The sequence below is a fragment of the Hippocampus guttulatus genome, chromosome 7 (genome assembly GCF_054856545.1).
Source record: "Hippocampus guttulatus isolate MCC_2025c chromosome 7, RoL_Hgut_1.0, whole genome shotgun sequence".
NCBI classification, from domain to species: domain Eukaryota; kingdom Metazoa; phylum Chordata; class Actinopteri; order Syngnathiformes; family Syngnathidae; genus Hippocampus; species Hippocampus guttulatus.
Genome location: NC_141267.1, coordinates 22,626,510 through 22,641,474, shown reverse-complemented (window position 1 = coordinate 22,641,474; position 14,965 = coordinate 22,626,510). Strand labels below are relative to the sequence as shown.

At 49.9% G+C, this 14,965-nt stretch overlaps 1 protein-coding gene across 1 annotated transcript; it reads right to left on the bottom strand.

Annotated features, from left to right (window-relative positions):
- On the bottom strand, window positions 1-14,824 carry aspm (assembly factor for spindle microtubules). The gene is made up of 26 exons (XM_086114876.1): window positions 14,412-14,824; window positions 13,999-14,142; window positions 12,403-13,852; window positions 11,891-11,983; window positions 11,713-11,808; window positions 11,468-11,614; window positions 11,086-11,325; window positions 10,928-10,995; window positions 10,672-10,813; window positions 10,222-10,352; window positions 9,236-9,411; window positions 8,999-9,144; window positions 8,802-8,887; window positions 8,516-8,728; window positions 8,108-8,312; window positions 7,823-7,971; window positions 7,488-7,616; window positions 7,215-7,409; window positions 2,293-6,915; window positions 1,886-2,035; window positions 1,612-1,803; window positions 1,333-1,525; window positions 968-1,122; window positions 563-739; window positions 313-485; window positions 1-229 (listed from the first exon to the last, which is right to left on the bottom strand). The coding sequence occupies exons 1-26, from the start codon at window positions 14,691-14,693 to the stop codon at window positions 127-129; spliced, it is 9,858 nt and encodes a 3,285-aa protein (XP_085971002.1). The 5' UTR covers window positions 14,694-14,824; the 3' UTR covers window positions 1-126.
- Window positions 14,825-14,965: the final 141 nt, after the last annotated feature.

Sequence of the window (14,965 nt, the reverse complement as noted above, 5' to 3'; positions counted from 1 at the left end):
TAACAGAAATGCATTTAATGTGGCCACACAGATGTATCTGTAAAATCATGTTTACTGTACATAAAACACTTTCCAAAACAAAACAAAAAATATGATAACTCTGACATGGCAACATTTCAAAACTATCTACATGACAATCGAGAGAGTGTTTGCCAACATGCGGATGGCCTTGAGAGGATCCACGATATTTGGAAGATTGTCCTTCCTGAGAACCCAGTCCGGTGCGAACCTTGTAGAACAAAAAACAATTGTCAGTCACCCGCCAAATACAAATTGGATGTTGAACCCATCCATGCCTTCCACGTAAAATACCTTGGCACAGGTTGGCATTTCCGCGGCGTTGCTGGGATGTAGAAGCTTCCGTTGATTGGCGCGTTCATCTTCTGTTTGGCCACATTTCTTTCTGCGTCCATCTTGTATTTGCGAACGGTGAGGCGATAAATACTTGTTACCCTATCCAAGAGCTTCGGGCAATTCATAACCTCCTGGAAAAGAGAAACGGAATTTTGTACACGTCTTGTAACAGCAGTTGATTTTGATGAGGATTTTTGGTGGAACGGACCTCGGCGTGGCATTTGTCTTGCAGGAGCAGAACCAGTAGAAAGCAGGCTTTGGTGAAGATGCTGCCGCCTTTGTCTGCTACTTTGCCGCCCGCTTTCTCTCTGTACGTCTGGATCAGGTTAACCAGTGTCTCCACCGAGTTTTCCACCAAATACACAGCCTCAATGGTTTTGTGGTACTGTTGAAGACAGAACGCATGGTGGAGGGAGATCACGGATTTTGTCTTTCCTTGCAGCACCCGACCGTATCACGCTTGCATACTTTGCAATCCTGACTATTCTTTTCGATAGTGCCCGTCCCACATGTGCTGGACGGTACGTGCGTGCATACGTCCCCTGGGATTTTTGTAGGAAAACGTTTGGGCGCCCCCGACTTAAAAGCAAACTCTGCAATGTCGACACCGTACCTTTGAGAGATTGAGGAGGATCTGGATGGAGTAGGTGATGACATCCATGCAGGGCACACTCCTGTTGCAGGAGCGGATGAGGGTGAATATGACGCTGGTGGCGCCGCTCTCCACCAGGTGCTCACAGCACACAGGGGACAACCTGGTGGCCGCTTCTGGAAACGCAGACGCACGACGGCATAACGTCAATTTCGCCGACGGAGTGTGGGCTAGGCTAGCGTATTGTCTACAACAAACGCGACGATAGCAAACTATTCAAAGTACAAAGCAATAAGGCGAATTATTGAAGTAAACGAAGAGCCGCTCATGAAATCCTGTATAATTCAGTCGGTTAAAAACGACTCGATTGATTTGCAAAACCTCACCGAGGTTTTTCAGAGCTTCGAGGAGGGAGGAGAAGTGCCTGTATCGAAGGATACAGTCCAGGGCAGATGAGGTTTTGTTCTGCAATTTGTCCTCCTCCCGGGCACCGGCAGAGACTTTACGCAGGTGGTGTCTCAACTTGATCACTTTGCTATTGTCATTCAGTCGGCGGGAGACATGTCCTCTCCATAGAGCCTCGGGTAGGGAGAAAAGAAAGGGCTTTTGTGAGCCGTTCCTGTTGCGTTGACATAAAACGGAAAACTCGTAGCTATGATTGATACCTGAATTTTGACGACGCCCTGTTCCACTTTCTTCTGGCGCCTGATGAGGAGGAACGTCCGAGCGGCACGTTGGATGACCGATGCGGAATCGTGGCGACGGACCAACCAACGCCTGACTGCTCTCTGGGCTGTCATGACCTTCCTCCGTTGGGCCAGATAGCGTCTCCTTTGGAGCCTCGCTCGCACCAGATTCTAAAGGTGCAGAAACACCAAAAGGACTTTGCGTTTTCTCCAGATTTCAGCGGATCACAAGACCCAACAGCTGCTACCGTACTTGAATCACGACGACAGAATGGATCCGTCTCTTCGCGGACTCCAAGGCCCGGTGTGCTCGCAAAGCTCTTTGGATCTTAATAGCACTGAGGTGGTGGTAGACTGCGGCGGCAAAATGAAGTCTCCTCTGTGCACTGGCGGCCTCGAGTTCCTTGATGACACAAACAATGAATCTTTGTAAAATCATCTAGATCAGGTTTTCCAGACCAGAGGTTTTCCTCCACCGGCATAGCGGATTCAAAAGATCGGGATGGTCAAGTTTGCTGACCATTTGAATCAGGGGTGCGTCTAAAACAGTCTGGAAAGGGCCTCTCGAGGACCAGACTTGGGCACCGCTGATCTAGATCTTTCAACACTGGTTTTACGATGCGCAACACATGCCGGAAGGAACGAGACTGTTATCCTCACCTGCTTTCGTACAATCCAGGCTCTGCAGTGGGTCTGAAGCGCGATCGCGGCCCGCCTCATTCGCACGTAGTTCTCCCTTTCTTCTTTGCCAAGGCGCATTGCTCTGACCCTCTCTTGCAACTTCACGGCTGCCGCTCTCCTCTTCCGGAAGAGGCGCCTCTGGACAGAGCATCTCCAGTACGACTGGATCAAAGTGGCAGCTCGACTTTGCTGCCTTATGTCCCTCCTGACTCGGTGAGCTCGATATGCAGCCTGAAGAACCACAGTGGCCCTTTTGAGTTTCAGGAACTTGCTTCTTTCTCGCCTTTGACGAATAAAGGCCCGGTAGTACTTCTGAATGAGCACCACAGACACGCACATGGTCTCAAATTTGACGAGCTCAACGCGCCTCCTGTATGCCGACCGGATGGCCGTCGCCGCCCGGCGCAACCGAGCAATGTGCTTCCGGGTTTGCCGGCCTCTGCAGGCAGCCTGAAAGATGACGGCTGCGCTGCGCACTTCCAAGAAGTGTTTCCTCTGAGATTTGGCTGCTGCGGTAGCACGAAACCGTTGCTGAATGGTTAGCGCAGATGATTTCATTTTCCGGTACCGCTTCAACTGACGATGGGCTCTGAAAGCCGCCTGAATAGTAGTGGCGGCCCGATGCATTTGTCTGAGGGATTTTCTTGAGTTCATTCCCCGGAAGGCAGCTTGGAGACAAATCGCGGCGTTCCCGACTTTGTCATAACGCTTGACCTCACGGCGTTTCTGCCGCAGGGCTCTGAATCTCCGCTGCAAGACACAGACCGCCCAGAGATGCTTCTCGAAAGTCGATTGCCGATTACGTCTCTTGAAGTTTGCTTGAATGACGGTAGCTGCTCTGTGCATCTCGGCAATTCTTCTTCTCTCCAAACGACCGCGGTAAACTGCCTGCAGACAAATGATTGAGGATCTGACTCTCAGGAAATAGTCCCTCTCTTTTTCCCGAAGAACGTGGGCCCTGTAGCCTCTCTGGATAACGATGGCCGCCAAGCGTTCGGCCCGGAATCGGACTCGCTCTCTGCGGCATCTGAAAGCAGCCTGGATGACGGTTGCCGCAAAATGCCTTTGTTTGATGGACTGTCTTGATTTCATTCCCCGGAAGGCCGCTTGTAGACCAATCACAGCGTTCCTGACTTCTCGATAACGTTCGACCTCCACGTTGCGCTGACTCGCGGCTCTGAATCTCTGCTGTAGGACACGGGCAGCCCAGAGCCGTTTCCTGAAGCGCAATTGTTGCCGGTGCCTCTTGAAGTTTGCTTGTATGACAGTGGCTGCTTTACACATCTTAGCAATTCTTCTCCTCTCCGAGCAACCTCTAAAAAACGACTGGAGACAGATGACGGAGGTTCGGACTTTCAGGAAGTAGTCCCTTTCTTTTTTCTGTAGAACGCGGGCTCTGTAGCATCTCTGGATGACGATGACCGACAGACGCGTGGCTTGGAATTGGACTTTCTGTCTGCGACTTCTGAAAGCGGCCTGGATCGCGGTCGCAGCCCGGTGTTTCTGTCGGATGGATTTTCTCGATTCCATTCCCCGGAAGGCCGCTTGTAGACAAATCACAGCGTTCTTGACTTCTCGATAACGTTCGACCTCCACGTTGCGCTGACTCGCGGCTCTAAATCTCTGCTGCAGGACACGGGCAGCCCAGAGCCGTTTCCTGAAGCGCAATTGTTGCCGGTGCCTCTTGAAGTTTGCTTGTATGACAGTGGCTGCCCTGTGCATTTTGGCAATTCTTCTCCTCTCCGAGCAACCTCTAAAAAACGACTGGAGACAGACGACGGAGGTTCGGACTCGCAGGTAGTCGTCCCTTTGGTTTTTCCGAATGAGGTGGGCTCTGTAGTATCGCTGGATGACGACGGCTGACCGACGCGTGGCCTGAAATTGGACTTTCTCACGGTGGCACCTGAAAGCGGCCTGGATGACAGTCGCAGCCGCATGCGTTCGTTTGACGGATTGCCTTGATTTCATTCTCCGAAAGGCAGCTTGCAGACGAAGGGCGGCATTCCTGACTTCTTGATAACGCTTCATCTCCGCGTTTCTCTCCCTCATAGCTCTAAACCTTTGCTGTAAAACCAAGGCAGCCCGGCGCCGTTTTCTGAAGAGCAACCGCTGCTCATGCCTCTTGAAATGTGCCTGTATGACTGTTGCTGCTCTGTGCATCTTGCCAATCCTCCCTCTCACAAGGCGACCTCTGAAAGCGGCCTGTAGAACGATGGCGGAGGATCGGACTTTCAGGTAGTATCCCCTATCCCGTTTCTGAAGCGCGAAGGCCCGGTAATGTCTCTGGATGACGATGGCCGACAGACGCGCGCTTCGGAATTGGACTTCTTCTCGGTGCTTTCTGAACGTAGACTGGATCAAAGTGGCAGCCTGATGCCAACGAGCGACATCCTTCCTGACGCGCAGTCCTCTGTACGCTGACTGAACGACGATTGAAGACCTGCGCACGGTTTGGTAGTGTCGCATTTGAGCTTTGGCCGCTACGGTGGCACGGTACCTACGTTGCATGGCGAGCACTGAAGACTTTAGGCCGACGTACTTCTTGTGTTCGCGGCGGGTTCTGAAAGCTCTCTGGATTGTCGAGGCAGCCCGATGCTTTCGTTTGACGAGCCGTCTCGCTCTCATTCCCCGGAGAGCGGCTTGTAAGACAACGGCAGCGTGTTTCTTTGCACTCAGAGCCAGCCTCTGCCGTCTCATTTCTCCGTTGGCCCTGTGACGCGCTTGCACAACGCTGCAAGCCCATCCAAGCATCTTGTAGCGAGCTCTCTGCCGATACCGCCGGAAATTTGACTGAATCCGAATGGCCGCGTGATGCTTGACGCTCAACTGCTTTCGGATCTGGCGTCCCCTGAAGGCCGCTTGCAGGCAAACGGCCGCCCTGCGCCTCGACAGGTATTGCCGCCGCGCTTCTCTCGTCGACATCAACGCTCTGCGGCGCCGCTGGAGAACCAAAGTTGCCGTCTTAAGAGCCAGGAATCGATTCCTCTCCTGGATCATGCGAAACCTTCTCTGAATGACACAGGCCGCGCGGCGCATCTGCGCAATCTTCCTGCGGGCGCAGTGGCCACGATATGCGGCCTGGATGGTAACGGCGGCGGATTTCATCGTTCTGTACGTCTTCAGCTGTTGAGCCATGCGGACTTTGGCCCTGTATCGCTCTTGAAGAATGACCGCAGCACACTTGGTGGCAAGATAAGCCTTGCGAACTCGGTGCATTCTGAACGCAGCCTGGATGACGCTTATGGCGTTGATCCTCTTCTTAAATTCTTCTCTTCCTCTCCAGCCTCTGTAAACGGCTTGGATTTTCAAGGCGGCTTTTTTTTGCTCTTGGTACTTGCGTCGCTCCGCCCTGCAACAGAGTCGGGCTCGATAGCGGCACTGGATGATAACGATTGCACTTCGAAGGAGCCTGTATCGTTTTCGACCGGAATACATCCCGAGTGCCGACTGAATGACGGTTGCGGCTTTGTGCTTTTTCTTCAGGTCCGCTCGGACTTTCATGCCTCTGAATCCCGCCGCTATGGTAGCACAGGCCGCCTTCTTCTGCAGGAACGCTTCCCTTGTTTTCTTTCCGACCACATGAGCCCGATAGCGACGCTGGATGACAACAGCCGCTGCCTTTTTTGACCTGAGCTCGGCTTGAGCCTTGTGTCGGCAGTAGTGGGCCCGGATAAGCGTTGCGCTCCGGTGGTATTTTTTAATCCTCATCCTGTCGGCTCTGCCTCTCCAGTAGGCTTGTATAATGAGCGCGGCCTTTCTTAGGGCGCCATACTCCTCCTTTGTCTTCCGAGCTAAAATTGTGGCTCGAAGCTTTTGCTGTATGGCAACCGTCGCTTTCCTGAGGGCGAGGTAGCGCCATCGGGAGGCACATTTCCTGAACGCAGCCTGGATGACGGTTGCTGCTCGGTGTCGTCTCTTCAGCGAGTCGCGATTGCGTTTCTTGCGGTAAGCCGACTGAATGGTCCTGGCGGCACGGCGCATCTTGACAAATCTTTGCCTTTCCGCATCCCTTCTTGCAGAGGCCCTGTACCATCGCTGGATGAGGACGGAGGCGCGTTTCATTCTCAGGGCCCGCTTCCTGACCCGATGCCCCCTGAAGGCACTCTGAATGACGACGGCCGAGTGGCGTTGCCGCTTGCGCCTCTGAAAGTGGGATCTTTCAATGAGACCTCTGCAGTGCGCTTGAATGAGCAAAGCGCTTCTTTGGATCTTTCTGTATTGATGCAAGCACCTTTGCATTCTATAGAAAGACTGAATCTTAACAGCGGCGGCTGTTCTTTTGGCCATTTTCTCCACGTGCCATTTCTTATATGCGGTTTGTATTACTCTGGCGGCACGGTTTTCCCTTTGAGTTGTCTGGATTTTCCACAGTCTGTACCCTCTCTGCATTTTCACCGCGGCGGCTTTGAGGCAGAGATAGCGCGTGCGTACTTTCCTCCCATGAATCCAAGCTCTTAAATATCTCTGCAAGACAGACGTCGCCCAGCAGATTTTGACAAAGGCCGACGCAGCCCTCTTCATTCGCCACCGCGCTTGGACAACAACGGCGTTGGATCGGACTCGCTGGTAATATCTCAGAGCGGAAAACATTCTCCACTGGGCCTGCGCAAACAAACAAACGGGAATTTGATGACCGATTCCACATGCCCTTGCAGTGCGTACGCTCGACATACGTAAACTGACAAAATAGATGCTGTTGAGAAAAGGTGCTTATGACTCAGCGCCGGTATTCCTTCCTATAGTGGAATCACATGTATTCGATTCGCATTGCGTTGTACTGGTAAAACCGGCTTAGAATAGTTCTAGCTTTTACATCATTATTGATTGATCAATCGATTGGCAGATTTTATTTCAATATTCCTCCCTATATGTGTGCAGTCGTATAAGAAGCCTCAAGCTACCTGGATGATTGCGGCTGCTCGATTCTGAATGATCCGGAGCTCTGCTTCTTTTTCCAGCCGCAGTCTTTTGCGAATAACGGAGCCTCTCCAGGCAGACTGTATGATCACGGACGCCGCATTTTGATTCCTGGCTCTGCATCGCTGAAGAAAACGTTTGACGGCCCCCTGAATCTTCGCAGCAGCCACGTTTCTCTCCTGTGTCGCAAAACAAGAAGCCACCATGTATTTCGACGCGAGACATTAACATTTTCAAGCAATATCCTTTTGACCGACCTTGTAGAGTTGCAAGTCCTTCTTTATTCTGTAGTTCCTCCAGGCACCTTGTATGACCCGAGCCGCTCTGGTTTCATTACGCAGGTCCAAGAGACGAGCGCACAGGAAAGACAGGTAACACATCACGACCTGTTGAAGAAATAGACATCCAACAGATAAAAAGGTCAACTTTTCTTGCGCCTTGGGACAGTTTTCAAGTTGACTTTCCACTTGCTCGAGCGATGCGGATCCTGATTGTTACAATTTCGGAGTGCCGACATATTCCCAAGAGTGACCGTGCCAATCTCGACATTTGGTTCGGTGCTCGTTTGGATGCAAGTCTGGTTTCGGCGCACCTGCTCATTGGGGATGGTGTTGGACATGTCAGCCGGGTCGATCATGGAAGGCACTCCACCCAGGAAAGCCACCGCAGCATTAGCCAGCCCGAAGTTGCTTTTCTCCTTTTCCAGTAGCTTTTTAAACTCCGCAGAGGGACACTCGGGGCCTGTTCCGGTTAAGCACAAACAAAAAAAAAAACAAACGGTATAATGGGTGTACGTACATAAACCAATCAGTGACTGCGGTATGTAACGCCTCCACATGTGTCATTTCCTTAATGTCTTGAGTGAAGTGACACACACCATTTGGGCTTTTGGGAGCATCGTCAAAAGAGCTGTCGGAGTCGATGGCCGAGCAGTTGAGCTCCAGGCGACCCCTTGACGAGCAATCGACAGTTTGGGTGGTGCTGTGATGGACCGACTCCTCCGGAATGAGACCGGGATGGTAGTGGTGGATTAAGTAGCAGAGGACGCGGCCATCGGAAAACGTCACGGTGAAGTTCTCCAGCTAGAAAACGACAAAAGACTCGCGTCATCCGTTCGTTGGCGTGCAGCGAGTTCCCTTGACGAGTTCTAGATTCGGTCCCCGGACAAAAACCGCCGCTGCCGGCTTTCCCTTCAAGGATGGCGGCAGCGCTGACACAATGTTACAGTTTGACACAAAGCAAGCCCTCGATTCAGACTTCTGAAAAGAACATCTCGCAAACTCACCGTCAGATTGTAGAAGTCGCACACGGCGCGGGCCCACTCCATCAGCAGAACAACTTTAGCGCTGCGATGCTCATACGGCGCCTTGGTCTTGAGCGCACCGGGCTCAAGGCCCCGGCCGGCCCTCACGGAAGCCAACCTCCGTTTTGACCTCAGGGTTCTCCTCAAGAAGAGAATCTCCTCCCTCAGCTGATCCTCGTTCAAAATCACCTCCACCTAACCAACAGAGATTGCCGAGATGATTTGCAAAATCATTCCATCTTTGTTGGGCCGCGGGTCGGATGCACACCTGAAATGAGAAAATGATTTTCCACAGGAGGCTCAGCGTCTTCTCTCGGTGACCATCCACAATGTCTCGAGAATCGATGACGGAACCTGAAAGTAAAAGCAAAGACGCCCATCGCCGTGATCATAGAAGTCAGCGGAGCCGAACGTATTCCATCCACTTGGAACAAGCTTTGGGTTCAGATGACGGAGCGCAATTACCATGTTCATCCTTCAGGTCCACCCCCCGGATTTTGAGCACTTGCAAGGCAATATCCACGTTGTGGATTTTTTGCAGGCGGCTGATGGCTGGCAGTCGCAGCTTTGCTGACAAGCCCCACTGCTTTATGAGGAGCTCCATCACCCTTCTAGATGGGGGAGGGGGGGGGGACCAAAATAACAAGCCAATCAGGATCCATAAAATGGGGCAACGTATGACATTTAAATTCTGTCACTTACACAAGTCTGATTCCACATTTCAAGTCAACGGCCAAATTCACCACAGCATAGCTGAATTCGTCAAGGGGAGTTTGAACATGAGAGACTGGTAATCCAAGGAACCCGAGATGCCGAGGGAGAATGCCCTCCCCGCTTAAGAAGTCTCTCGAGAAGGCCAGCAACAAGTCTTTACTTGTCTTAAAAAAAAAAAAAAAAAAATTAAATGCATTCACAACAGTTAGCTCATGGACATCAGATCCAAAACCAAACTCTAGACCGAAATGAAACAAAGGAATAACAATGATCTTCTAGGAAGCAATATTTTGAAGAGGAAAGGCCAGTAAGCCGTCTCACGTGTGTAAACTTACATTCTCAAGTTCACATAATGAAAGGCATTATGACAAGTGAACATTTTCATCAATTTCGCCTCAGCACTGCCACACAATGCATTACGAAAAGCGTCCGACTAAGTGGATGCGGTATTAGCTTTCAAGCTAATACAAACTATTAGCTTTCAAACTATTGCATTTGACGAATAAACCGGAATTAGAGAAGTCAAGAAAATGTCCCCGCCTGCGCAAAACCTGATGGATGTAACAGTGCAAGATGCAGCACACGAGCAAATATTGTAAGGATCTCGATTCGTATGAATGATTCAGCTCTGTCGCCATTAACAACATTTGAGTTCCACAGTTACAATGTCACACCAGGCGGCAACAGTACAAATGTCATCAATAAATAGGAACACATACTTGCTTTTTTTTTTTTTTTAATTTAAACATTCAATATTTTGAGTTTTATCCACTGTAATTGTTCAATCCATCATTGATATTTTTATGTCATTTATCCTTTAACTCATTCAGTACCAGCTAATTCTAGACCAAGTCTGAAAAGACGTTTAAAAACGTCTTTGGGAGTGAATGAGTTGATAACTTTCCCCATAATGGCGTAGGACTGTAGGTTTGCAGTTGCAGTGGTCACCATCGTTGACCAATATCAGCGCCTACCTTGAACTCTGCGTCAACGCAGAACAGACACGGGTCGTGCTCAATCAGGCGAGAAGCTTTGGCCTTGTCCAAGAAACACACCAGCAAGAGCAGCTTCTTCAGTGTGAAGCTCGACAGCGCCTCCTCGTGGCCTGAGCGGAAGAGATAACAGCACGGATCGCCATCAACGTCGCGACGGCGGACAGGGAGGAGGCCCGCGTACACTCGGTTGGAAATGGGTGCGGCACACTGGCAAAACAAAACAGCTGGATGGTTTTCTGATTTGGGCACCCGATGGACCGCCCGCAGGAGTCCCGGTTAACGGCTTTGTATTCAAGGTTGCTTGAATGAACGATGTTGTACAATAGGCAATGTGTAAACTAGGGACGCACATTGGACTACAGTTTTCTTTGGGAAATTATCAATCAATTTGTATTACCCCCCCGCCCATCCCCGGGGACAACCTCTTACCATCTTTGTAAAGATGAGGAACTTTTGAATGTCTGAACTCGGCTGCGATGTCGGGATTCCATAGAAGACGCTGGAGGATGAACATCGCCAAACCCATTGCATCGCTGTTGCTCTCCAGCGAGATCATCTCCCCAAAGATCGTCTAAGCATAAAGGCGCGTTTGATATTCAGCGTTCACTTGAAGGGGGGGGACAATATCGACAATTTTCCTACAAAATAGAATAAAACAAAAGCAAACAATCTGGCCAAGACATACCTCAAGCCCAATCCTTAACCACAGAGGATTGTAGGAAAGAAGCCAGTTGAGAACTTTTTGACGTTCTCCTGAAAAACCCCCGATGAGGATTAAAATAATAATAATAATTAAAAAAAAGATAGGATTTTTTTTTTTTAAACCGACGGTAGTAGTGGCACCTATATCTTTCCAAAGATGGCGGTCCTTGCGGATGAGCAGCCTCTTTGCCTCCACTTCGAGTTCCAACCTCTTAATGGCCTTGACCATCGTCTCGGAGGTGAAGAGCCGACAGGCGGCCCGGCGCAGTCGGTTTAACTTTCGCCGGGCGGTGTACGTGCTGAAAGACATCTCTTCTTTGGTGGGAGCTTTGGGGACATGGAACTTGTCGCTGCAGCCCATTGCCAGAGGCGCAGCACTCACTACAACAAAGACAATGACAAAAATAATCACGATCACAAGAACAACTTCACACGGAAGCCGTGTCACAAACGTCAAATTCGCCCAAAGTTGAAACGAAAACACAACGCTTTCATCTTTGCAAAAAGTGACATCTCAACTTACCTTTGGTGCTTTCTGTGTCGACTTTAAAATCATCCGGGGTCAGGACATAGTTGAGCCACCACGTGAAAGCCCTCTCCTGCTTCTCGATCCACCGCTCGTCATAGAACATGTTCTTGGCAGCAAAAGGAAGTGGATGCCTGGGGATGGCTGGGGCAAACCACAACAGAGCGCTTTCTTATTTGCCAAATCCCCGCACCAATTAAACACCCGACGCAAGGATAAATAAACCATCGCCACCCAAATACCTGTCTGAGTGGTTTTGACAAAGATCAACTTTGACATCGCAACTGGAGCCATCTTCACACACTTGCCATGCTCTGCTCTGAGTGACCTCCGCGCGCCTTTGCACAAAACGAGACCGGGATTTGGAGACTCATCGTTCGCACGCCGAATAAGTATGTGACACTGTCGACCATGTGATACCTGGTGGGGGGAGTTTGGCGCTCGCCGGCTGTGTCTGAGTCGAGACAGACGACGTCAGGGTCTTTACGGATGTTGTCATTGCATGCGGAGAACCTATGTGGAGAATACACACCATTTTCACATTTGTTAATAATCACAGATGAACTTTCAATTCTTAATACTGCATTGACTACAGAGGAGCCTTGTGATTCACGGGTGGATAGGGACCAGGCAATGATGGCCATAGAAATGCATATGGAGCATAAAAATAATTAAAAACTCAATCTATGTCTTTCACAAAAATAAAGAAAACGGCTCCTCAAAATTATGTTTCGAAAAAGGAAATTAAAAAAAAAGTGGTGAATCTGCGGGTGCCGAACCACAAGTACGTGCAGGTCCACAAATATTTGTCAGCAGGAGAATAACGTTAGGACGGGGGGGGGGGGGGGGGGGGGGGGTGTTTTCTCCAAATTCTGCACATTTTTCCAATCAGCACATTCACTCCTTGCCTTGTGTGTGACGTCGCCAACTACCTTTCGATTTGATTGACTGCCTCTGTGACTTCCTCCTCTCCTGCGTTGATTTCACGGGCTGACTTTTCCAAGCCACCGTTTTGCTCTTTTTAACCCGCTCGGTTTTCCCACCGCCGTCGGTCTTCGTGACACCTTTCAAATATTCTTCACTCTTCCTCTTTCTGCTCTTTGTCAGGCTGCGAACAGGCGAGACGTCCTCCCGCGCCGAGACCGCTCGGGGAAGAATATCCGTTTCCGGGGAGGGTTCAGGTTGGGGATGACTTGTGTTGCTGGAGTGAAGTGGAGAAGACTGGCCCAGGGGTAACGGGGAGGAGATCGTGAATGTCATGGGAGAGACGTTGTGGGGCGGGGAAGTGAGCGCGAAGGAAAAACTCAAGTGAGCTCTAGTTGGAGGAGAGCTTCCATCGAGTCCGATGGGCAATTGAGCATCACCGAGTCTTGCCGTTGGTCTGCCATTAAATTCTTGGACTGTTTGGCTGTCGCCACCAAGGGAACCAGCTGTCCTTGTGTCTGGTTCTATTACAGGGAGGTGGGGGGTCCCCGGGCCAGACTCACACTGGCTGCTGCCTTCCGACAACTCAAGTGTTTTCTCCATCAGGCGCCGCCTCGACTTCTTTATTCTTTGCCCACTTTCACAATTTGTCACCGGTGCTTTGCTTTTTATCACCGTCTCACAGTTGAAGGACAATATTTTAGGTCTCTCGGGCTTTTCTGCTTTGGGCGCTCCAACTTTTTTGGTGACAAAGAAAGTAAGCCGCGGCTCCGTGGACTCTTCTGGGCTATCAGGATGAGCTTTGAAACGCTCAGGATCCTCGCTTTTAAACTCCAGGGAATCAGAAAAGTCACTACTAGAACTGGAGTCTTTAGGGTTGCGGTTGACAAGAGCGAAACCGGAGTCAATGAGTGCCAGGGCATCGTTCAAAGATACCGCCGGGCACCTTGGCGCAGTCTGGGAGGTCACGGCAGCAGTGCATCCCACCGGCTGAATGTGAGGCATGATCTTTTGGAACCTCTCCGGTGTCCCAATAGGGGACAGTGTCTTAAGTATTTTTGCCAGGTCTTTGTTTTCAAGCTTCCCAGCCAAAGAACCTGAGCCCGCTTTCATCTCTTTCTCGCTTGTGGCTGAGACAAGAGATGGGTGATTTTGAATATGGTGCACATTCTCCTGGCTCACCAAAGACCACTGCTTTCGGACGGCATTGAAAGGCTTTTGCCGTTTGGATTTCAGAGAGTAACCCTCAAGGAGACCGTGCTCCCCAGTGGACTTGTCTCTGCCTGTTTTTCCATCATTGAGAGAAGCAAGAGGACTCCGGGGTTCATACTGTTGCTTCCAGGTCACGTGCAGTGTTTTATTGGCAGCCATCTTGGTGGGTAGCGCCGACCACTTTCCCCTGTAAGGAGATCCTTTTTCACCTCCCCTCTTCTTTTTAATAGCATCCCATAAGCGCCTCTAAAAAAACAAACAAACAAAAAACAACAAAAAAGAGCATAATTTGTTAAGTAGTTTATAATGTTTGCTTCCACTTTGTTACTATGTTTGCCGCATTTCTTCCTCGCATTTATGTTTTAGTGAGGTTTTTTTTTTTTTGTAATTACCTTTTTCTTTTGGGGGGCTTCTGCTTTTCCCAGCAAAATTGCCTGGTGCTTGACGATCCCATTGGCATTGAAGACAATCAGTTCTCTGATTCCACCCTCTTCTGTTGGTGTCCAGGTGAGAGTCAGGGTATAAGAGCCCAGTGGCTGCGGACAACATTTTAAATGATTCAGTAACAGGCCACTTGAAAAGCATGACATACATCATTCAATTTGGCAGCTTCATCGTGAGTAATTCTTTGGCAGTAAAAGTACATTTTATTTTTCAACCGCAGGTATCTATATACATTTATCATTTTTGTAAACACATCTGGGCCAGCTGATTAGATTGTGCAGATGTCACTGATGAAATGTCCGGCTGTTGTAAAGTTGAAGAACCACGGCGAAACATTATGCAAGGATTTTAGAGCACTTACCCGAATTGTGAATGTGTTGTTGTCCACAGAAAAGCCTTTGCTTGATGGGATCTTGTCAACAGTCAGCACAGCCTCCGCAAATTCTGTTGGGTTTTCGATGCGCAGAGCGGTCGACTTGGAGGTGCCTATTTTCACTGTCCCGAAAGATATAAAAGTAGCCTTCGAAAACAGGTGCAGGCTCAAAACAGCAACATCGTTTTCCTTGTCAGTGTCGCGATTCCTCGTTGGAGAGAATGCCACAAAGCTCCCTGGAGCGCAGGATAAAGCGACACTTTCGGACATTTTTCCCGTTACGATCGTCGCTACCGTCACAGCAAGCTACATTCCATCCAATTTGCTGGTTCGTGAAATTATCCACTAATCGATGTACACTGCTGTCGAGTGTTTGAAAAAGTAGCTACATAAAGGACCACACTATCCAACTACAAAACGCTTGTTTCCTCACAACTATCATAGATTTTAAACTGCCCAAGTGTTGAAGCAGCCAATGATCAGCGAGGAGCGGTCGCTTTCTCCTCCAATCGTGAGCGACTTCCTGTCAAACCGAAAAGCGT